The sequence below is a fragment of the Lactuca serriola genome, chromosome 6, assembly GCF_051521515.1.
Source record: "Lactuca serriola cultivar US96UC23 chromosome 6, Lser_US96UC23_V15, whole genome shotgun sequence".
Classification (NCBI taxonomy): Eukaryota; Viridiplantae; Streptophyta; class Magnoliopsida; order Asterales; family Asteraceae; genus Lactuca; species Lactuca serriola.
The window spans coordinates 185,942,160-185,965,943 of NC_136413.1; the positions used below are offsets into that span (position 1 = coordinate 185,942,160).

Genomic DNA, 23,784 nt, shown 5'->3' on the forward strand with positions numbered 1-23,784 from the left:
ATCATAGTCCAAAATGTAACTATTTCGTATTCAGAGTTGTAATTCATAGTCAAACTTTGAAATGACTGCACATTAATGACAAGTCACTGTAGTAACCTGCAAATCGTAGTCAAACTTCGAAATGGAAACACATAAATGACATGATAAGTCACTGCAATAACCTGCAAATCATAGTCCAAATGTTACTATTTCATAGTCAGATTTGTTAACTCCTCTTTTTATTATTATAAATACATGTTTAAGCTAGGGATGTCAAACAGGACCAAACAGGAGCGGAAATAGTTGCCCCTGCCCCAGCTCCCGAAATCAGTTGTTCCCCCCTCCCCCGGTCCCGCCCCCGGATCCCCCGTTTACATAGCCCCTGTGCCCGCCCCCGTTCCCCTGGATCCCCCGGTTTATAGGCTTAAAATTCGATTTTTTTTGCTAAAAAACTATTTTTAATAACTTTAAAAGCTTAAAACCTAATCTTTTAGAAACTAAAAAAAATTAAAAATCCAACATTACAAAACGACAATCTCAATAATCTTACAAATATAAAATACGACAAATCCAACATTACAAATATAAAATACTTACATGTCCAAAAATATATGATCAATTCGCTACATCTTCAACATCCATTAATTGGAAACGGAAAAGTGAAACCTACACTAAACCTAAAATTAAAAAATCTATTTTATATATGTATTTTATATTAAATATATATTTTTTACATAATGTACAATCGGGCCCCCGCGGGAGTATGGGACGGAAATACCGAATCCGACCCCGGTCTCGAAAATAAACGGGGTTTAATTTTGCCCCTGTCCCCGCTCCCGCTCCCGGGTTTTTTAAAAATTTAGTCCCGTACGACATTGGGGTCCCGTGGGAGCGGAGTTCCACGAGGTTTTTTGACATCCCTAGTTTAAGCTCTACGAAACAAATACCCATATCATCTAAACGAAACCAACTCCTATATTCAGAAATGTCGTCGAATGCAGCATCTTCTTCAAATGAACTACCTGTTTCCAATTCTGAACGAGCATGGACGTCAAACGACGTGTTGGTTCTAACACGATGTTGGCTTAGTGTTAAGGATGGTGTAACGTTACTGGCTCCCCCGCATTGCCTAGTAGGTGATGAATGGACCCGCATAACAACTTTGTTCAACAATGAGATGAGAGAATGACAACACCGAAAACAATAAGATATTGTCAGTAAATGGATGGTTGTAAAGGAAGAAGTCACATGGTTCAATTAAGCATTTAATTATGCGAAAAATTCCAATTTTCGTTATGTAGAGGACGAACAGTTCATGGAAGATGTTAAAGATTTTTACATTTTGGAGCGTGAAGGAAGAGACTTTGAATATGAGGACGTTTGGAAGGTTGTTAAAAATAATCAGTATTCCAAGTAGACGGCTCTATTTCCGTTAAAAATAACCCATGGAATTGTTTTAAGTTTAATGCTTTGTTTGGTAGTAATGTTTTAAGTGTAATGTTTGGTAGTAATGTTTTAAGTGTAATCTTTGATGGAATTGTTGTTAGTTTAATGGTTCATGGAATTGTTGTTAGTAATGCATTGTAATGTATCGTTGAAATTTATGCAACGAGTTTTTCTAATTAACATTAAACCAGGGAAAGTAACTATGAACTAAGACTATTGAGTATGAATCATTTCCTTATTTCTTATTAGGGTTTTACTCTATATATGATTAGTGTGAAGAGTTCTAGTATCAGCAGCTTGAGTGTGAGATTTGTCTGTCTTTAGATTGAGGTGAGTCTTCTTACTATATTGTGTAGGATGTTAGCTGTCTTTGTGACTCTTGCATGTGTATGTTGGGCTGGGCATATTTAATTGTATGTTGGGTTGGGCCCATTTACGTGCATGTTGGGTTGGGCCCAATTACATGTATGTTGGGTGGGTCCATTTGTACATATGTTGGGTTGGGCCCACTTGTATGATATGTGGTATTTTGGGAAACTCACTAAGTTTTGTGTTTACGGTTTTGTGATTTAACATTTTCAGGTACTTCCAGTTCTAAAGGGAATGACCTGACTTGACTGCACAACGTTTCCCCTATGATTTTCCGCATTGATGATTTTTGTTATACTCTGATACTTGAGATACATTTAAATCATTATTGATTTTGGGAACCAATGATGTATGGATTTTATGGCTTAAAAATCAAAAAAATTTATCGGTATTTTGGGATGTTACGGTAAATCAATGATTGTTTCTGCTACCTAGATATAGTGTATTGATGCATAGAAAACCCAACACTTACTTGCACAAAAGAAAAATGATATTCACACATACAAGGAATGAGAGTTGCATAGTAGCTAAAATTTGTCTAGACACATGATGTCTTAAGAATGAGATCATGAAGACTCTATTTGGATGGTACCTCCTTCATGAAGTGATGTTTATTTATTATTATGGTCAACTTGAAGAGTGCCACTATTTGTAACCATATCCTTTTATAAGGACCAATAATTCGATACATAACCAATAGCTCAAAAGACATATAAAACAAGGATGCAAGATAGCCGATTAGCTATTACATTGGAATGTGATCATTCATTTTATACATTACATCATGTATTAATTATGATATGAGTAACAATTTTTATCAAATGCTTTCAATAGTTTATTGTGTCTAAAATTCATATAATTCACCAAACATTACTGTCTTACGTATTTTGTTATATTTTGTTATGAATGTCACGTATCCCAGAGATATAATGTTTAACATTGGATAGAAGAGTTTATGAATATAGAAGTGATACAAGATTTCATAGATAGAAATAATGACCTAAAAGATAGATTCTCTCCCTTGGTGGCCTAGTTATGTTATGATACTGAGGGAGAATATGATTTGAGATTAGTAACACCCATATAGTTGTATTATAATAGTTTGGCAGCGTAGTTTTTATTTTGGGCTAATTTTTTTATGACGATGTCAATATGGATTTATCTGGTTTGTATTGATCATGTATTCATGTTCCTTTATTATTATTACTAGGTGAATGCTCGCGCGTTGCGCAAAAACATCTATATAGTTGAAGTCTTTACAAATATATGATTTTTTAAATATAACAATAACGTTATTGTTAAATTTAATATAATAATTTGTATATACTAAATTGATATAATATATTGGTATTTTGAATTATATGATAATATATACATTTATTATAACTTCATAATCTCAATCGTTTGAATGACTTCTACTTACACATGAATAAATTAAATATAATATATGATTTGATGTTATTTGAAGTTGTTTTTATTGTTAATTAATTTTTTAAAATTTATTTGCTTAATGTTTTAATTTATATCATTATAATATTATTTAAAACATCAAACATTGTTTTTTATTTTAAAGCTAACAATATAATCATTTATATAGAGTTGTTTTTAACTATTGTTATTGTAAGTTATATTAAGTTATTTATTTGGAAACTTTTAACGATTATAAAAATATATTTAAGAAATATTTTATTTAAATTGAAATTATAATTTAGTTTTTGCTTTTATCACTACAATTTATCACTTTTAACTATTTACAAAATATTTTTTAGTTTTTTAAATGGAACTGAAATTTATATTTGAGTTGACATTGTAATGCGCAGAAACACCTATATAGTTGAAGTCTTTATGAATATATTTTTTTTAAAATATAACACTAACGTTGTTGTTAAATTTGATATAATAATTCGTATATTAATTTGATATAATATATTGATTATTTTGAATTATATGATAATATATAAATCAATTATAATATCATAATCTCAATCGTTTGAATGATTTCTATTCGCGAGTTACAAATCAATAAAATTAAATATTATATATGGTTTAATATTATTTATAGTTGTTATTTTTAACTAATTTTTTAAAATTTATTTGCTTAATGTTTTAATTTCTATCATTATAATTATTTAAAACATCAAACATTATTTTTTGATTTTAAAGGTAACAATATAATCATTTATATAGAGTTATTTTTAACTATTTTTATTATAATTTATTTTAAGCTACTTATTTCAAAAATTTTAACAATTATATAAATATATTTAGGAAATATTTTAGGTAAACTGATATTACAATTTAGTTTTTGCATTTATCACTATAATTTATCACTTTTACCTATTTACAAAATATTATTTGGTTTTTTTAGTGGAACTGAAATTTATATTTAAGTTGACACTATAATGTTATATTTAAATTAACAATTTAAGTATTTTGTCCAAACTGTTCAAAAATTGTAGCTTTAAACTGATAATGGTTTACATGCAACAACATTTTAAATCTAATAAATTAATTATAATATGTTAAAATTTAAAAACATAACTTTATAAATAGAAGTAAATATATTATTTTAAAATTGAAATTTAATCTATGATTATACTTTAGGTTTGATATTTATTTAACCTTATTAACCAACTTATAATCATTATTAAAAAGACACTACAATTTATCACTTTTAACTATCTATAAAATAATCTTTGGGTTGTTTAAGTTAAATAAAATTTATATTTAAGTTGAGCCTATAATGTTATATTTTAATTAATAATTTAAGTATTTTATACAAATTGTTCAAAAATTATACCTTTAAAATGATAATGGTTTACATCCAACAATATATTAAAACTAATAAATAAAGTATAATATGTTAAAAGTTAAAAAACATAATTTTATAAGTAGAATTAAAGATATTATTTTAATATTGAAATTTATTTTATATATGAATATATTTTAGATTTGATATTTATTTAACCTAATTACCAAATTATAATTATTATTATAAAAAAATTGAAAAGTCATGGGAGTTTCAAATGAATGTGGTGAAAGGAAAAAAGAATAGGGGTTTCAAATGCATGAGATTTAAGAAAAAATACTAGCTTTTATAAGTATGTATGATTATATAATATAAATTAATGGATATAGTCTTTAAATTATCCTAGGAGAGTTTTCTCAATCATTAATAAAATCTTATTGTTTTTCATTACAGTCCTCTTCTTTGTTTCTTGTGAGAGCCATTAGCTTATTTAAAAAAGCTCCCATTGTGAGTTTGTGGTTGCAAAAGCTAATATAGACAGGGTGTTTGGGATAACTTTTAGAGTGACTTTTAACTTTTATCTTTTTCTAAAAGTCAAAAAGATATTTGCTAATTCTGACTTTTCCAACTTTTTCAATAGAGTAAATGTCACTTTTTTAAAAAGTCAGGAATCCTGACTTTTCCATCTTTTTGTACAAAAATGATTTTTTGGCTTTCAAAAGCTAAGCCAGACACCCTCAAAATAGCTTATTAACCTAAAAACTTTTTGAAAAATCTCATGTTAGATGTTTTTATTTCATGTAGTGTTTTTATTTTAGAAAAAAAAACAACTGATCCCTTAACTATTGCAGAAGTGCAGAACATAATTGTAGAATTCCAAAGGTATGTTATTTATGTCAAAAAGTGAGCTCGTTTATAGCTAAAACATAATCTAAAATCAAGAAATGTTAAGAGTGTGTTGCACCAAATAATAAAAAGTCTACCTTTTTTTCAGTCATTTTTGAGTTACAATCTTCAACTTAACTTGCAAACAATCATCCAGGCAACATTTAAATCCATGGATGACTTTTGCAAAACAAATATCAATAACAGATATTATATATGTATTTCTTTTTTTTTTATACAAATAAATAAACCAACACAAGTTTTTAATACACCAAGTAGCTTTCCCACATATACAGACCTGACTCGTATTACTTGGATTAAATAAAATCTCATACTACAATTCTCCAAAAACAAACAACTCACCTCCCACTTTTTATACATCCGAAAAAGAAAAAACATCTCCTCATTGTTTCTTGAATTCTTCAGCATTGAATTTGTTCCAAGCTTCCTATCAAGAAAACCGGTTGTTATATTTGTTGTTCATTGCAATATTTCAGTAACCAAAATTTACTTTTTTGGCCATTGTCAAGAAAGTAAACATCATTCATCCAGATTCCCAACAATTACATAATATAATATATATGATTAAAGAGATCTTACTTTGAGAAGATCAAAAACTTTCTCTGCAATATATTTTTGTTCAACAGTTGCACCTTTCTGCTGAACTTTGTCTGGATGAACACATAAAGTTGCTTTGTAATAAGCTTTTTTAACTGCTGTTGATGTGATCAAATCAGTCAGTGAAATTGCTTGCCACCCACTTCCACCCCAAAGCACCTAATACCAATATTGTCAATTTTCATAGACTTATTAAAATAAATATCCTAATAAAAAAACATAATAATAATAAACAAAACAAATCCAAGATGAAAACGTACATTTTGCAATGAAGATAAAAGTGCACGCAAATTGCCTTCTTTTCCAACAGCCCAACGCTTTATATCACCTTCTAGGGTTGCAGCTACCCTCTGAAAAAATTAATATGTTAAAAAAAAAAATTAAAATTTATCCAAAACTATTCTATTCAAATAGTATATAAAAAATATAAAAAAAGTTGATATGTAGAAGTACTGACGTGCTTCTCATCTTGCTCTTGTTGTGCCTCATAGTCACGCTTGTTCTTCTCATTCAGTGCTTTAGTCTGACAAGTCGATTAAAGTAATCATCAAAGCGATTATTCAAAAAGTTGGTTCCTTATTATTTGTGTTGAATGTTAGGGTTTCAAATTAGGGTTTTGAGGATTTGATGGATGGATTCTTCATATTTGATACAACAACAAATCACGAATGAAATCAAAAGAATACCATGCGTTCCCGAGTCGACATGTGGTGGTTTAATCTGGCTCTTCGTCTTTCTTCACTTTCCCCTTTGATTTCCTGAAATTCTCCTGATGGAGTTGCATCTTTAAAATGGAAAAAGAAAAAAATCAATTTCAGAAAGAAAATGTCTTAATATGCATAGAGTTTACAAGGAGTCTTGAAATATAATTACCTCCCATTCCAAACAGATAAGAGAAGTCATCCGTGCTATTTGCATTTGTTGGTGCTTTCTTTACACTATACGAGGCATCAGAGGAAACCTTCTTTCCAACTTTAGTGCCACCATTGTTGTTGAAAAGAGCATCATAAACAGAATCCTGAAACACAAACATAAGCCCATGTCTACAGTTGCCTACACCCCCATTTGCTACATAGGACATAGGACAACATTGTACTGCATCAGTCATTGTTGTCATGTTCTGTTATGTAGCAAATGGGGCCTACATATTGCATAAATTCTGACACTTTGTTTCACCTCACTTGAAGAGCTTTGACTGGTTCTGGTGTTTGACTGATTGCCTGAGCTGAAAAGGGAATCCAGATAATTGTCAACTCCAAAAGCACCATTATTTGCTCTAGCACTCTCATGTGTTCTCTCAAACATTACAAATGGATCTTCTGTTGAAGCTGAATATGATCTGGCTGAACTTGATTGACGAGTGGGATTTGTTTCTGATTTTAATCTGTATATATGAACAAGAATTGTTTACTTCCCCTTAAATATAAACTAAGTTGTATTGTAAATGAATAAATGATGTATTAACTTCATATTCATTTTTGATCATTTCAGCAATCATGTGTAAATTGTAATCCACCTAAAAGTTTCATATGTTTGTGTAAACAAACAAATAAGCAAAAGGAAGCAAGTAAATGATAAAGGCTTACATACCTATTGATTGAAGAACTTTTTACACCAAAACCTGATAGCAAATCTGCGGAATCAAAAGCAGTTTCTTGCTTGTTTACTGAAACCTTTTTTGGACCATTCAGCTTAACTCCATTACCATTCAGATTTCCAAGTAAATCGTTTGATTTTGAAGCATTTGCTTGTTTTCCCCCGGAGTTATTTCTGGGAGCATTCGATTTCACACCCATTCCACCAAAATTTCCAAGCAAATCATCAATTGAATGGGTCTTCTTAAACGCATGATGATCAACAGAGCTCGCTCCTGAGCTCGATTTCTTCAACCCAAACACATCGTCATCATCGTCGTAATTATTCGAATTCGAAACCTTGAAAACTGAGTCGAGATCAATACCATTAGCCCCAGAATGAACTCCCCCAAACACATCATCAAAAGCGGAATTCGGGGGTTTCATATCGTTACTACTATTGGATCTAAAAATCCCATCAAGATCATCAACATTAAGTGAAGGATTCGAATTGTAACCCGATTTAGATCGATTAAACGACGAAAAATCCTGGTTGAGACCAATATCTCCAGGGAACCCATTGGAATTGTTATTGGGTTTGTTGGTGCCCTTCAAATCGGCCAATGGGGCTGATGATTTTCCATGTGCTTTGAAGCCGATACTTTCTACTAGAACACCAAACTGATCCATTTCAAGTGAGGAGGTGGTGGGATTTGTTCGATGTAAAACAAAGAGAAAAGATGCAAAAAAGGGGAAAACTTATAGAAATTTGAGCCGAAAAGCAGGAGCTATCGGAGATGGTTTTCGAAAGGAAGGAATATGATAGTCGGATGGGATGAAGAAGATTCAGTGCAAACGCGATAACCCACCGACAAAATGATTGAATAATTGTCTCAATTCCTTTCTCGATCGCCTCTTTCCTTCTTCCCACCTCAGCCTTGATGGAATGGAGGTGTCAACGGTGCGTCGTTAGGTGGTGGTGTTTATGTGGGGTACGACGTGTTCGATAATGAGCTGTAACACTTATAGTTACAAAACTTCTCCCTGGTTTTTCCATTAAAGCCATCTTACCCCCTCTGGATTCTACACTGTATCAAAAACCCAATTAATAAATAGTCATAGATGTTACCCTTATGGCCTTATGTATGCCCAAAAATTATAGTAGGTTTAAACACTAAAATCTTAATTTTGTTACACTGTTGGAATATATATATATATATATATATATATATATATATATATATATATATATATATATATATAATTGTTATCGGCTGTTTGAGTAAAGACTCTTGAAGTGACTTAACTTATTGCTAATAATGTTGACATGTGATGTAAACCGAAAAAAATGATGTTTTGTTTTGATGATGAGATGTAAAATTAATATGTAGTTGTTAATAATTGTGATCCAAGTGAGGGTTTACATTTGACATGACCACATGTGATGTGTGCAATGAGCAATGGAGAGTCTTAGAATAGAAATTCATGTGGTTTCTTAACCATGTTTAGCTTTCAGTTCAAACAAAAAACAATCAATTCAACATGTATAAAGCTTGGTGACCGGTGAAAGAATATACCCCAAATCAATGATTCTTTCAATTTTTTTTTTACTAAAACCAACTTATATACATAGTGAGTCGATATGAATTAGGACTCAACAAGCTTATGATGTAGAAATATAAAAATGAAGCATCTATTTATAATGAAAAACCTCATGATCATTTTCTTATCGGAGTAGATGTGACTTTTGAGACGAATTCATGCCACCAAATATGATATATGTTCTATTATTTATAGTTGTACTTTTTTTTATCAAATATATTAAGGTATGTCTTTTAAAATATTTAAGATAGGTCACACTTTTTTTATATATAATTTATTGTATAATATAAAATTTAGGTGGATTATATGATCCACCTTGGCTCTAAACACACATGTCTCTGCCAACGAAACAAACATTGAGACATGGCAAAATAATTCGATCATAAATGGTTGATGAAAACTTATAATATGCCAAGTAACCCATAACATGAGTAACTTGAATAACAATAAACTATAATGACTTACTTAACAACAAAATGTGGTTTGATTAGTGACATGTTTAGCAAGAATAATAATGTGTTATCTAAATTGCCAACAAAAGTGTTAATACTTACTTTATTGTTATAATGGTTAACCCCTACTGAAATTACTTCTTTATTAATACTTAATTCTACTTTCCATTTTAAAACTCATTAAATAGTTTACACATTTTGTATTATTTATCGCCTCTTTTCATAACATTAAATTCGTTTTAATTATAATATTCTATTAGTTCCACTTTATATTTTAAAATTCATAAAATAATTTACACGATTTTCTTGATTACTTCTTGTCTTTTTTTTTTCATCGCATCTAACGTTCATTTTCATCAAATTTTCTTAATCAAACCATATATTTTTAAATTTCATATATAAAATGATTTACATGATTTTATTGATTAATACATATTTCTTACTTTTTGTCATTCTTTATCTAATATTCAAATAAAATATTCATACATTCTTTATTTTTCTCACTCTAACTTCTGCATTTACCCTCCCATTTATATTGTAACTAGCAAGTAATTTCATGTTTGCTTACCTTGATAGCATTCTTATTTCTTCTTTCTTTCGTATCCTCGTATTGTATTCCATAAGCATAACTATGATTCCTATGATCCTATCTTAATCCATATGCCTATATGGTATTATTCTTTAACATTTCTTTTTAAAATTATATAGAAGTTCTGCTTAACACCTTCCATAACTTAAAGCCTTGGCACATCCAGTTCATAATCCAAAGCCCAGAGCCCAAGATCCAGTTGCTAGCCCAAACACCCACTTAAGCCCATTTTCTCCTCCATCCCAACTACAATCCAATCGAGAATTATATAATACATGCACTTGTTCTCATTTATTCTAGGCCAATGATGTCCTTTTTGTAGGTATAATTGGTCTAGATTCTAGAAGCAACGTTAAAAACATCGGCCGTATTCTTAGATGTTTCCACATTTCTTCCGGTAAATTTGCATAAATCTTGAGTATTATGTATTAGTATTAGAGTCCCTCAAAACGAAATTTACAACGGACCTCAATCATTGGATGTGAACCGGTGACTTTACCCTTCATTTACTTGGGTGGAATAACTAATGGATATTTGTTATAGGCATAATTAATTAATTAATTTCTACAAATAAATTTCTGATTATTTATTAAGTTTTTGATCATAGTATACTAATTATATCAATTTCTACTTATGTATCAACACTCCATAAATAACAAATTAATTTACTTTTTATTTATTTTTTCTGTGCTTTCATGGCTCTAAAAAAACATTGGAACCTATTCCCTCTAATAAATGAATGTTTTTTTTTGTCATTTTTCACACTTTAATTCAATTTGCTTTTGAATTAATTTTTTCCACATGTAATTTTATGAGGTTTTCTATTTTACTAAATTTCACATTATACTTTAATATAATAATTATAATAAATATAGTAATAAATGAATATCAATTTTATTGATGAATTTACCTTTTAATGTCTAAGAAATAATATTTCATTTTGGATGGATGATTGGCTCAACTGTGGTAAACTACTGCTCCATTTCTCGAACCTTTACTCCATCCAAAAGAAAGAAGCATTGTTTGATTGGTAACTAATCATATTTTCTCTTTGGGCCTAACCTGGGCTTCAAAAAGCATTGTTTGGTCGCTAATCGTATTTTCAATTTATATATAATTTTTCCGTTGGTTCCAAAAAATAAATAAGTAAAGATATAGAAAAAGATATATTATTTCAATATTATACCTTTCTAAGTTGAAAATATTCCATGACAACATTGCAATTTCATAAAAATATCCGAGCAATGGAAGGGAAAAAGATTGTTTTCTTTTCTTTGGTGTTTCCGATTCAACATGGTTGAAACTTGAATGAGGTAGAAAGTGACATTATATTACCTTAATTTTCTTTTTTTGGATATATCGTTGTACTAAGTTTGACTTTGACTATTACCGTGTGAAAAATAAAAAAATACGCCCCCTTTAATGTAATCAACATGTGTCAACCTTCACAAATTACTTTATTCCGTCAAAGTTTAATATAATCCTAAAAATAATGATGTATTTTGTAAAGATTAACATGTGACAGCCTTCACAAATTACTTTATTCTATCAGAGTTTATTATATCCAAAAAAAAATAATGATGCATGTTGTAAAGATTAAATAAAGACAAATCCTTCCTAACATTAACTACCAATATTTGAGTAGTTACGATAAAGATAATATTATGAGTTGTAACTTGTACTTAAAAAGTTGTACATTCTCTCCAAGTTGCACCATCAACAAGCTACATAACATATCCAATGAGCTCAAAGCAACCATTTGCTTGGGTGAAAGTAAGGTCACCATTAATGGGGAAATGCCGGTTCTTGTGTGTCATTTGTCTCTTCTTCATCCTCCCCTCTTTACATCGAGCAGCAATTTCTTCTTCATGCCCAACAGATTTCAACTACGTCACCACCTTCCCATGGGATTCTTCCGCCTGCCGGACCACCACCACCAACGACACCGCCACCCCAAACTGCTGCCAAACTCTCCGGAGTCTCTTCGGCATCGGCCTCGCTCACCACCTCAACCAAACTTCAACTTTCTTGTTCCCAAACCTCCAATCCTCCATTTCTTGCCTTTCCGATTTCCAATCCCATCTCTCTTCAATCTCCATCACACAGATCTTCTCCACCTGCCTCACCTCCACCACTGAGTTCGTCGCAACCCCGTCAAAATGCGCTGAGATTGTGACGTTATCAGATTGGGTCAACAAATCAGGTCCGACCACCGCGCTTGACTCTTCCTGCAACGTTGATTTCGCAGGATTTCTCAGCTGCAGCTCCTGCCTTGATGCAGGAATGGCGGTTAACACCCGGTTAGTAGCTTTAAGCCGTAACTCAAGTAAATGCTTCACTTTCACCGCTCTATACGCCGCCGCAATCGTCAACAGTTTTGGCCCGGAAGACACTCGAACTGCAGATTGCATCCTCGGCGTACCTTTAGCTAAATCCAGATCCAATTCAAGATCCAAGAAAAACACCATTTTCGCGATTTTAGGAGCTTTGATCGGAACTCTCCTTTTTCTGGGTGCAGTTTTCGCGTACAGGAGATTCAAAAACAAAAGGAAAGAAAATCAATTTCACACAGATTATGTAAGAACAGTAAAAGCTCGTGTTTTGCCCAACACCGGTGCAAAATGGTTCCGTATAGCGGAGCTCGACGTCGCCACCGACGGATTCTCTGAACAAAACTTCATCGGTCAAGGTGGATTCGGGATTGTTTACAAAGGAACCCTATCCGATGGAACGGAGGTCGCCGTCAAAAAGATGACCAGCTTCGATACTGAAGCAGACGACGATTTTGTAAACGAAGCCGATATCATAAGCAAGATAAGACATCGGAATCTTCTCCCCCTTCGAGGATTTTGTGCAACTAGTGACGCCATTAAAGGAAACGAAAGGTACCTGGTTTATGATTTTATGCCAAATGGTAATTTACATGATCATATCTTCAATCAACGGACACCGGAAAAAAGCTTAACTTGGGCTCAACGGAAATCGATCATTCTTGATGTTGCGAAAGGGCTATCTTATTTACACAACGGGATTAAACCCCCGATATTTCATCGCGATATAAAGGCGACAAACGTTCTTCTAGATTCAAACATGAAAGCCCTAGTTGCGGATTTCGGATTAGCTAAGCAAAGTAGAGACGGGCAGTCTCAGATGACCACCAGAGTCGCCGGAACTTATGGCTACGTAGCACCGGAATACGCTCTTTACGGGCAATTGACCGAAAAGAGCGACGTGTATAGCTTTGGGATCATCGTTCTTGAGATCATGAGTGGGAGGAAGGTGCTTGAAGAGGTGAAAGGGGCGGCGTATTCAGGGATGGTTCTGATCGCCGATTGGGCATGGGAGAAGGTGAAATCGGATCGAATTGATGAGGTTTTTGATGAGTCGATGAGAGAAGAAGGGACGTCGCCGATGGGTGTGATGGGTAGATTTGTAAGAGTTGGATTACTTTGTGCTCATGCCATGGTGGTGCTTCGACCTACCATTTCAGAAGCTCTGAAGATGTTGGAAGGTGATATTGACATTCCTCGGTTGCCGGACCGGCCACCGCCGCTTGGTCAAGAGTCTTTTGGACTGAGCTTCCGGCATGGTACCAGTTTGTGGTCGAGTAGCGATGGGTCGATAACGAGTCCAATTCTCAACACTTGAAAATTTTAAATGGTAATGTCTTTTGTACCATTTATGTAATTATAGGATTCTTAATCGTTCGTTTTTCTCTATTTTTCTCTTTTACAAAGTTTGTTGAAAAATGATGCTTGTAAAATTTGAAGAACTTAATGGTTATACATCGAACTAGATTTAGAAACTAAACACAAACCTATAAATGGTAAAACATAATGTTTTTTTTATCGTGTGAGCACAATAAATTAATGAGATCTGTAAAGTAACTTCACACACACAAAAATTATAAAAGACTTAAAAAATATATGTTTACCATATTAACCACAATAACAATAAAATGTGGAAGGACATAGACATTTGTGGAGGGGATGAATTTCCCAATCAAGCTAGAGAGCCCAATATACAACTACCTTTTGGATCCATAAATGATAAGTGCAAACAAAAAAGAAATCTACCTTTTGATGAGTTGGCTGTTTGTCTCGACTTCAAAAAAGAAAAGAAAAAAAAAAGAAAAGAACTTACTTCAAATAGTTTTCTAAAAGAATACCTCTTAGAGAAAGTGATGCGGATCTTTTTGACTTTTGATACCATTGGGTTAAGAGCTTTTTGGTGTCAAATTGTTTTTTAATTATTTCTTCTAGTACATTGTAGTGTCGCCTTTTTTCTTTTAAAGTGTCGTCATTTATAAGTTGATTGTTATTATGCTTATTTTAATTAGTTTTTCAATAAAAACTTCTATCAAATATCTAATGTTTTATTTAATTGTAACCTAATATCTGTTTTTATATTTATATTACTATAATTGTTGTTTTTTGTGTTGCTTTTGATAAGGATATGAAGATATATAAACAAGACATGTATAGGTTTGTTATTGCTTTTGATTAGTACATCAAGTTATATAAACGAAGACATGTTGATGTTCGAATATCCATTTTCAAAAAAACAAATCATGAAAGCAATTATTTTATGATATATATATATATATATTTTTTATAGTGTACTATTAGAGTAGATAGGATAGATATATTGTTTAAGGTTTGCCTTCATCTCAATTTTTTTATTGATATGTCATTGTTTTGGCCCTCTATTTATACTGCTGGTGTTCCGCCCTCCATGATGCGTCTTAGTTTGACAACACCAGCCTTTTAGCCTTTTAAAACAATCGATGATAATATTCATTTGAATAGATGAGTTCGATCCAATTTAACTTAGTAAAACTAAATTAATTTTAATTTTTAAAAGTGAATCGGGATACTTAAAATATGATACCAATCAATAAATTACAATTTGGTTGGATCTATTTTTTTGCTATTAGATTTTCAAGAGTATACGTTTGAAAATTTGTATATAACCTTAACATAAGGGGAGTGATACTTCCACAGTTGTTTTTTTTATTCATCCATGATTTTTAAAGTAATTTGTCAATTTTGCCCTTCATTTTTATTTAGGGTGTAATTAATTATTCAAAGACTACTCTCTCAATCTCTCAAACACCGCTTCCCCTATTTCTCGTCTCATCCAAATTGAAAATCTTCTGAGAATACCTTCTCTCTGTAATCAGACATGGGGTTTAAGAAGAATCTCCTCATTGCTTCACTAGGTAGCAACAATCACCGGTCACAATTTGTTGCTTGTGCTTGCAGAGCCATCGTCGGCTTATTTTAGTGCCGGCTATTACACCTCATGAGTATTTCGTCATCCATGTTCCAAGTCTTTGGAATTGTGTGTAAAATATCATGATTTTTATGTAAAACTGAATGTAGAGTAGTAGATCTAAAGTTTTAAATGATGAATTTTATGGAGGTTTGAAGTTTGCTGTTTGGAAATTAAGGTCAGTTCGTAATTTACATCCTAATTTACAGGAATAAGGTATGAACTTGATGTATGATGCTTTGGTTGAATTTATGAAGATTAAGTTTGATTTTGGTAGATTTTGAGATCAAATCGGAAATTAGAAGTGAGAGGCGTAAGCGAGAGGAGTATGGATCCCATGCTTACCATCATCGTTCTGGATGTCGGTAACAACCGGTTCATCCTCATCGTTTACGTTTTTTTTTTTTTTTTATGTACAGGCGATATGTAATGGGCAACTGGAACGGTGTAGCTATTACTAGAAACGAGCATCACGAAAAGAGCATGTTAAGGTGAAAATAATGTTCGCAGAAGATAAGACTCTGTCGGAGATTGTGGTTGAAGGGAACAACCAACAAGTTGAGAAGATGAATGAGTTGCAGGCTTAAGATTTCCTTTGGTATAATTGTTTGCTAAAAATCAATGTTGTTTTTGAATAATTAATCACGCTCTAAAAATAAATAAAGGGTATAATTGTCAAATGCTTTAAAAATTAGTGGATGTATAAAAAAGAGTCGTGTAAATATCACCGCCCTTAACATAAACAAATATGACTTTTTAGGTTGAAATCAACAAACTTTTAAACCCCTCAAATGTTAGTCAACTTTACTATCCTCCTTAATAAATGAAAATAATTTTGCCACATGTCACTTTCTCATTAACTTGAACACATGTCATTTTTTGGTATTTTTGAATAAATTTTTTTTTTTCCATTTGTCATTTTCTCATTGTTTATCTTTTCTTAATTAACACATCATATTTACAACTCAATTAATAATTGCCTTAATTAAAAATAACAATTAAATTACAATATTACAACTCATATACTATTGAATATGTTTCCTTTTAAATTTAAATTTTAAATTTTAAATTTTAAATTTCAAATTTAAATAAATTTTTGTTTAAACCTTTATATTTAGTTTTTTTGTTTTATCCAACCCATATAACATACGGGTTTCACAACTAGTATGAAATAAAAGAAAATGGTTTGCTGGTGGACTAAAATTTTTTTAAAAAAATGTCGACGGAAGAAAAATATCATATAGTACTTGAATATTATACGTACAAAGAACCGAAGAAGTACTTTTAATTAAGCCTTTTTTATTTAGGGTTCTTGTCATTGTTGCCCAACAAACTTTAGTATATTGGTTTAAACGGTCCCTCGTGACTATTTTTTGCATTTGAAGGGCACAAACTTGTATTTTTAGGTTTTAAAAGGTCATTCTTGAAAATTTGAAGGGGTCACCCGGTGACACCCATCCTAATCAACAGGTTTAAATGCCAACTCAATTGTCACGTGTAACAACTAATGTAATGCTTTCTTTAGAACCCGAATCCGATCAAATCCCTTACCATCTTCCATCTTCACCTGCTCTGATGTTGTCTTCTCCGGCTCCGTCGTTGTCTTCTTCGGCTCCAGCGATGGCCCTGATGTTCACTCCGGTAGAATCGAACACCAAGCATAGAGTCTGATGTTCACTCCGCAACACAGTCCCTCTCGACATAGATCGACTCTATGGATCGATCCGCAAGGGTTCATTCTCGTTTCCGTCAAACGGGATTGAAATTGGGGACGATTTTGAAAGCTACAGAGAAGATGAAGATGGTGGGAGCAGAAGTGGGTATCATCACGAAAGAGGCCCGAGCTTAGGTGGTGATGTTTTTGTCGATTTGATCCATCCTGAAGCAATCAAGGAGCTGAAAGCCATCGTCGATCGGATGATTAGGTCCGGCTATGAAAAAGAGTGTTGTCAGGTTTACAATAACGTCCGGCGTGATGTCTTAAACGAGTGTTTATCCATTCTAGGAGTTGAAAGGCTTAGTATTGAAGAAGTACAGAAGATTAAATGGAAAATTTTGGATGAGAAAATGAAGAAATGGATTCAAGCGATTAAAATCATGGTCAAGGTTCTTCTTTTTGGGGAAAAACGATTATGCGAACAAGTTTTCAGCGAATCCGAACTTATCAAAGAAATTAGTTTCGTTGAAACAACAAAAGGATGTGTGATGCAGCTGTTGAATTTTGGGGAAGCAGTTGCAATTGGGCAAAGATCTTCAGAAAAACTCTTTCGAATTCTCGACATGTATGACGCGGTTGTAGATGTTTTCCCTGATTTCGAATTTCTTTTCACTTATGAATCTGGAGAATTAGTCTGCAACGAGGTGAAGGTGGTTTTAACCGGCATATAAAATCAATTCTCTAAATCAAAATGTTTGCTTGAAATCAGTTTCTGAAACCGTTTTTCTAAGATGTTTGCTTGAAATCAATTTGCAAATCAAATTGTTTTCTTGAAATCGGTTTCTAAACTCCTAAAGTACTCTTTCTTCCCGATGAACTAGATGTCGGTGAAGGCGGCCAAGATGACCAATGTATCACCTGATTATCATCTCTAATCATCTTATCATCTAAATCCGTTTCATCTTCGTCTCCGTCGTAGTCATCGTCAAAAACCATATCTCGTGGAGTTGAAGATGATCGCCAAGAACCCATCGATTTATGTGTACCCAAATAAGGGGTGCTGTGATTTTTGGAGGTTGTGAATCAATGGTGGTTTTGTTGCTATAAGATACCACACAAACACACCTGGTAATCCACACAAACACACCTGGCAACGATAAGTCGACTCACCACTGAGTCATTGTTGACTCACCTGCCTAGTTGGCAGCTGATATGACATTGTAACTTTCAAAAATGGGTAAAGGTATCAAATTAACCGGTAAAACACAAGCTAGTATCCTTTAAAGACAAAAAATAATCAGGAGGGACCATTTAAACTAATATACTAAATATTGTTGGGCTACAATATGTCCTTTTTATTTATAAATGATCTTCTAATAATTTACGAAAAACTCCAAATAAATACAGTAGTTAAAATTAAAACCTGCTTCTTCGAAACTCATCTCCGTCGGCTCGTTCCCGCCGGCCGCCACGATCGCGTCTCCGCTTCTCCATCTTCGCATCTCGAATCGAACTCACTCTCACACTTGCTCGCCTGTACATCCCGTTGTCTCAGTCTCCGAAATCCTGAATGGCAAGTCCGAACTCTCAATTTAATCTTCATTCTTTTACTTTCCCTTTCATCAGTTTTGGTACACCAAGCAAACCGTTTGATATTTAAGCTTCACTGCTCCTATTTCTGTAGACTCAACTCAAAATTTGTAATGTCAGCTGCCCAACTGGCAAGTCTGTTGGCTTGGAGATGATAACATGTTAATGCACGAAAGCTGTTTGATGAAATGCCCATGACAATTATTATTATTATCTCTTGGGGACTTCTTTTCATACTCTTTACTCTTTAAGCTCTTAGTTATAATCTAAATGCAAGAAAGTTGTTTGATAGTCTCCAACTCTTGTAGGTGATCCACGACAATATGATCAGAGTATTCACCAGTCCTATGAAATCAAGTTTCAGAAATCTTTTTCATCCCAGAAGAAGAACATACTGCTCGATTGAAACAAAGAAAGACATATTATTCGACCCCACAAAACAAATATGCAAAATCATGATGTCATGTCCAAAGCTAGGAGTTGCAACTGCACTTGATCAAAGTGGTATAAGGCCATCACCTGAAGTAGTAGAACAAGTCCTTAAAAGATTCACAAATGCAGGCATGTTGGTGTATCAATTCTTTGATTGGGCAGGTAAGCAACGTAACTATGAACATTCTATAAAAGCTTATCATGCCATGATTGAATCTTTAGCCAAAATCAGACAATATGAAATCATGTGGGATCTTATAAACACCATGAGAACCAAAAACCTACTCAATATCGAGACTTTTTGCATAATTATGAGAAAGTATGCAAGAGCACAAAAAGTCGAAGAAGCAATCTACACCTTCAATATCATGGAAAAATACAACACCCCTCCAAATTTATCAGCTTTTAATGGTTTATTAAGTGCTTTATGTAAATCAAGAAACGTAAGAAAAGCCCAAGAGATTTTTGACACAATGAAAGAAAGATTTAAACCTGATCAGAAAACTTACAGTATATTAATCGAAGGGTGGGGAAAGGATCCCAATTTGCCTAAAGCAAGAGAGATTTATAAAGAAATGGAAAATGACGGATGTACCCCTGATATTGTCACATACGGGATCATGGTTGATATTTTGTGTAAAACAGGTAGGGTAGATGAAGCTATTGATATAATAAAAGACATGGAATATAACGGTTGTGGGCCCACATCCTTCATATACAGTATTTTAATTCACACATACGGGATTGAAAACCGAATCGAAGATGCTGTTGATACGTTTCTTGAAATGGAAAGAAACGGTGTCCATGCTGACGTGGCAGTTTACAACGCGTTGATTAGTGCATTTTGTAAAGTAAACAAGGTTAAAAACGCGTATAGGGTTTTAAACGAAATGGAATGCAAAAAGGTGAATCCAAATTCAAGAACTTGTAACATTCTTTTGAATCATTTGATAGATAGAAAAGAAAGTAAAGAGGCGTTTAAGGTTTTCAAAAGGATGATCAAGATTTGTGAACCTGATGCGGATACGTATACGATGATGATTAAGATGTTTTGTGAAACGGGTGATATTGAAATGGGACAAAAAGTTTGGAAGTATATGAAAGGGAAGCAATTTGTTCCTAGTTTGCATACTTTTTCTGTTATGATTAACGGGTTGTGTGAAAATGAAGATGCTTCTGAAGCTTGTGTGTTAATGGAGGAAATGATTGAGAAAGGAATTCGACCACCGAGGTTGACTTTTGGGAGGTTGAGAAAATTGCTTTTGGATCAAAAGCGTGATGATGTGTTCGAGTTTTTACAACAAAAGTTGGACTTATTAGTAAAAGAGCCATTATGCGATTGATTAGATGAATGCTTTGATTTTGTTATTCGTGTTTGGTGGGCCCCTCTCTTAGGACAACAATCAGGTGGGCCGTTGTATATCTGATTTATATCTGAGATGATGTTTTTTGGGCAGTGCAGTGTGTGTCAACTCAGGGGTTGTTGAATGTCACAGTTTGTCTTTTAAGTTCTAGGTTTATTTAACCCTATAGTTTAAATTTTAAATGTAATAATTATTATGTGCAATATTATGTTATATATTAAATTGATATTAATTAGTTATATATATTAAATTTAATCAAATTTATTTAAAATTTTAAAAACTTTATTTGGTTTTAATACAACAATCAGTTTAAAATGATTGTATTATGAATAAATCATTTGGTTGTAATTATGAAATAATATAATTGATAAAGTTATAAAAATGTGTATGATAAAATTTCAAAAAATTAATTAGTACTAGGGTTGCTTTTAAAAAACTAATAAATGTAAGGGGTAAGGGCCAACTAGGATATAATATGGGAATTCACATTTGGATGAAAAGAATACTCGAACCCAACAAGAAAAATTAAACCTGAAGGGGAGCAAAAACAAAACAAGAACAAGTGAACATCATATTCATATGCAATTATGTGATTATCTTATCATAACATGTGAATTCATTTTTTTTTGTTATTGTGAACTTTATGTATGAGCAGATTCATATGTATATTGAATGTATTATTGTGTGAATTTTATGTATGATTATAGAGAAATCACATAATCATATATAAAGCTCACATGTGGATTCAATATATTAGTTTGTGAATTATATATATAATGATAGTGAAACCAAGTAATTATACATCTCATCTCATGTATACCGACATGAAAAGTGTTAGAATATTATAAAGCAAATGTTAAGACTGTATATACACACAAGCACATTAAATTATTAAAATTTTATATATTGATGGCGACGGGTATTTATTTACCAAAATTTTCTAGTTGCTATTATTATGAAAATTTGGAGTGGTACATGTAAATAGAGCAAAGATGTTTGGGTGGAATTAGGATTTTAATTTTCAACTATAAAAAATATACTTTTGTCCACCAATTGAGTCATTAGTTTTTGTATAATCTTTCAAATAAAAAAAAATTGTTTATCAATTTTGAAAAGAAACAAACACTCACTCAGAGGTGCACAAACACCCGTTTTAAACCGGTTCTGGCAAAAAAAAAAAAAAGCTTCGGTTTTATTGAAAATGAAATTTTGTAGAAAGTTTTTTTTTTTTTTTTTTAATTTAATTTAATTTAGCAACCGGTTTAGTTTGGATTTTTATAGAAAACCTGAAAAACCGGTTTCAATTAAAAAAACTATATCAAACGGATGGTTTAGTTTAATTGAACCAATTACTCAATTAGAGAAAAAAAAACGTTTCATTTCATTAGACCGGTTAGAATTGTGAAACTCTATACCCACTCCTTTAAAATGTCCAACCAAATTAGACATTGGCACCATTTAGAGATGTGACATGTAAAAGAAAAAGCCCAAAAGGCTTGAAATCATCATTTTATTTTTGACCTCTATTGAAATGATCAGAGTTTCTTTATATTAAATGGTCTATCCATTTGATTTTCACAAGTTAAAAATAGGTAGAATAGTAGAATGCCAATAAATTGTTAGAGTTTCATATTTGTTTCACATGGTAACTCAAATTTTATTTCAAACTATGTAACCTATCTAGAGCCGGTAAAAATCGATTCAACTCACCAATTTAACCCAAACCCAACCCAAAATTAACAGGTTGGGTTGAAATTTTCAACTCATTTAGATTAAATGGGTCAATCCGCCTAACCCATTTAATTGAATATGTTGGGTTGGTTAAAGTTATCAACCCACCAACTCATTTAACTTTAATATATATATATATATATATATATATATATATATATATATTTAATTTAACAATTATTTAAATATTACCATGTATTAATCTAAGTATTAATTTATAAATCACAATGTTGTATTGTTATTCTTTAAAAAAAAGCAATCTTAATTCTTATTTTTTTTCTTTGCGCCAACAACACTATAGTCACTCTTCAAAAGTATTTTGAAATTACATATCTTTAATGTTATTTGAACATTTTTTTTTTATTTGTGAATTGAGATTGTGCTTTTATTATACTTTCAAAGTTTATTTAAGTTTGAAACTATTTTAAGTGGTAAAAGTTTTAGTTGATTTATTTACTTTTTTATTTTAAAATGAGTTAACCTAGGTTTAACCCATTTATTTAATAGGTTGTGTTGAAAATTATATAAACGGGTCAACCCGGTGACAACCTATTTATCTGAAAGATTGAATTGGGTTTAAAATATCCACTATTTAAATAAAAATGTTAGATTGGGTTGAAATCTTTAACCTCATTAATATACGGGTTGCACTTAAACCCAACTCAGGCCGGCCCATTACCAACTTTAAACCTATCAATTTGTAGATTTGTTACATTGTTTTTGAACTTTTATATTTTTTTCCATGCCGGATATGTGATGTGAAACGTGATTAAAAGTTTTAAATAGTTTAAGATACTATTTAATGAAATGGTTTTTAATAAGTCGGTTGCATATACTTATTAACAAGTCATTGTCATGTTCAATTTAACCGGCTACATGTTTGAAGATCCATATTTCATACTAATAATGGAACAAAAATGAAAGTTAAATAATTAAAGCTCTTGGAAAATGTTTAAAATACTCGAGGCTACTTAGTAGCCTTTTAATTCTTTAATTAAGAGGTAAATTTTTAACTTTTTAGATTCAAAATGTTTGATAACCTTTTAACTTTTGTCTCTTAATTGATCAACAAACTTTTAATTTTTAAGAGGAGTTGTATCTGAATAAAAAAATGTGTGTTTCGGAAATACCCTATTTTTTCAACCTATCTTTTATGGTTTTCCCTCTTCATTATTCTTTCACTGTCTTCCCCAACCTCTTAAAAATTTAGATCTTAAAAGTTTAAATCTTACCAAACAAACCTTTGAATAAAACAAACATATAACTTATTTACTATTTAATGCCATTGTCGTTATAATATAAAGTTTGTTTTTAATCCAAGTCAAACCATATACGGAACAACATAAATGATTCATGTATATTGGTCCGTTAATATGTTTCAAGTAAATACGTAATTTCATTTTCCCTTCACACATATTTTAATGATATATGACTAGTTACGTTCATATATCTAACTATTCCTAAAGTAGCACT

The 23,784-nt window shown here is 31.9% G+C and overlaps 2 protein-coding genes and 1 pseudogene across 2 annotated transcripts; 2 read left to right on the top strand and 1 right to left on the bottom strand.

Annotated features, from left to right (window-relative positions):
- Nucleotides 1-5,638: 5,638 nt before the first annotated feature.
- On the bottom strand, nt 5,639-8,586 carry LOC145057542 (Chaperone DnaJ-domain superfamily protein). Its single transcript, XM_079005409.1, has 8 exons — nt 7,637-8,586; nt 7,223-7,430; nt 6,920-7,064; nt 6,733-6,830; nt 6,504-6,569; nt 6,307-6,396; nt 6,029-6,205; nt 5,639-5,876 (listed from the first exon to the last, which is right to left on the bottom strand). The coding sequence occupies exons 1-8, from the start codon at nt 8,308-8,310 to the stop codon at nt 5,832-5,834; spliced, it is 1,503 nt and encodes a 500-aa protein (XP_078861535.1). The 5' UTR covers nt 8,311-8,586; the 3' UTR covers nt 5,639-5,831.
- Nucleotides 8,587-11,960: 3,374 nt separating this feature from the next.
- Nucleotides 11,961-14,111, top strand: LOC145057543 (putative receptor-like protein kinase At1g11050 pseudogene; annotated as a pseudogene).
- A 4,483-nt stretch (nt 14,112-18,594) lies between these two features.
- APPR6 (Tetratricopeptide repeat (TPR)-like superfamily protein) lies at nt 18,595-20,806 on the top strand. The gene is made up of 2 exons (XM_079005410.1): nt 18,595-18,767; nt 19,093-20,806. Exons 1-2 carry the CDS (start codon nt 18,765-18,767, stop codon nt 20,557-20,559), a joined length of 1,470 nt encoding a protein of 489 aa, XP_078861536.1. The 5' UTR covers nt 18,595-18,764; the 3' UTR covers nt 20,560-20,806.
- Nucleotides 20,807-23,784: the final 2,978 nt, after the last annotated feature.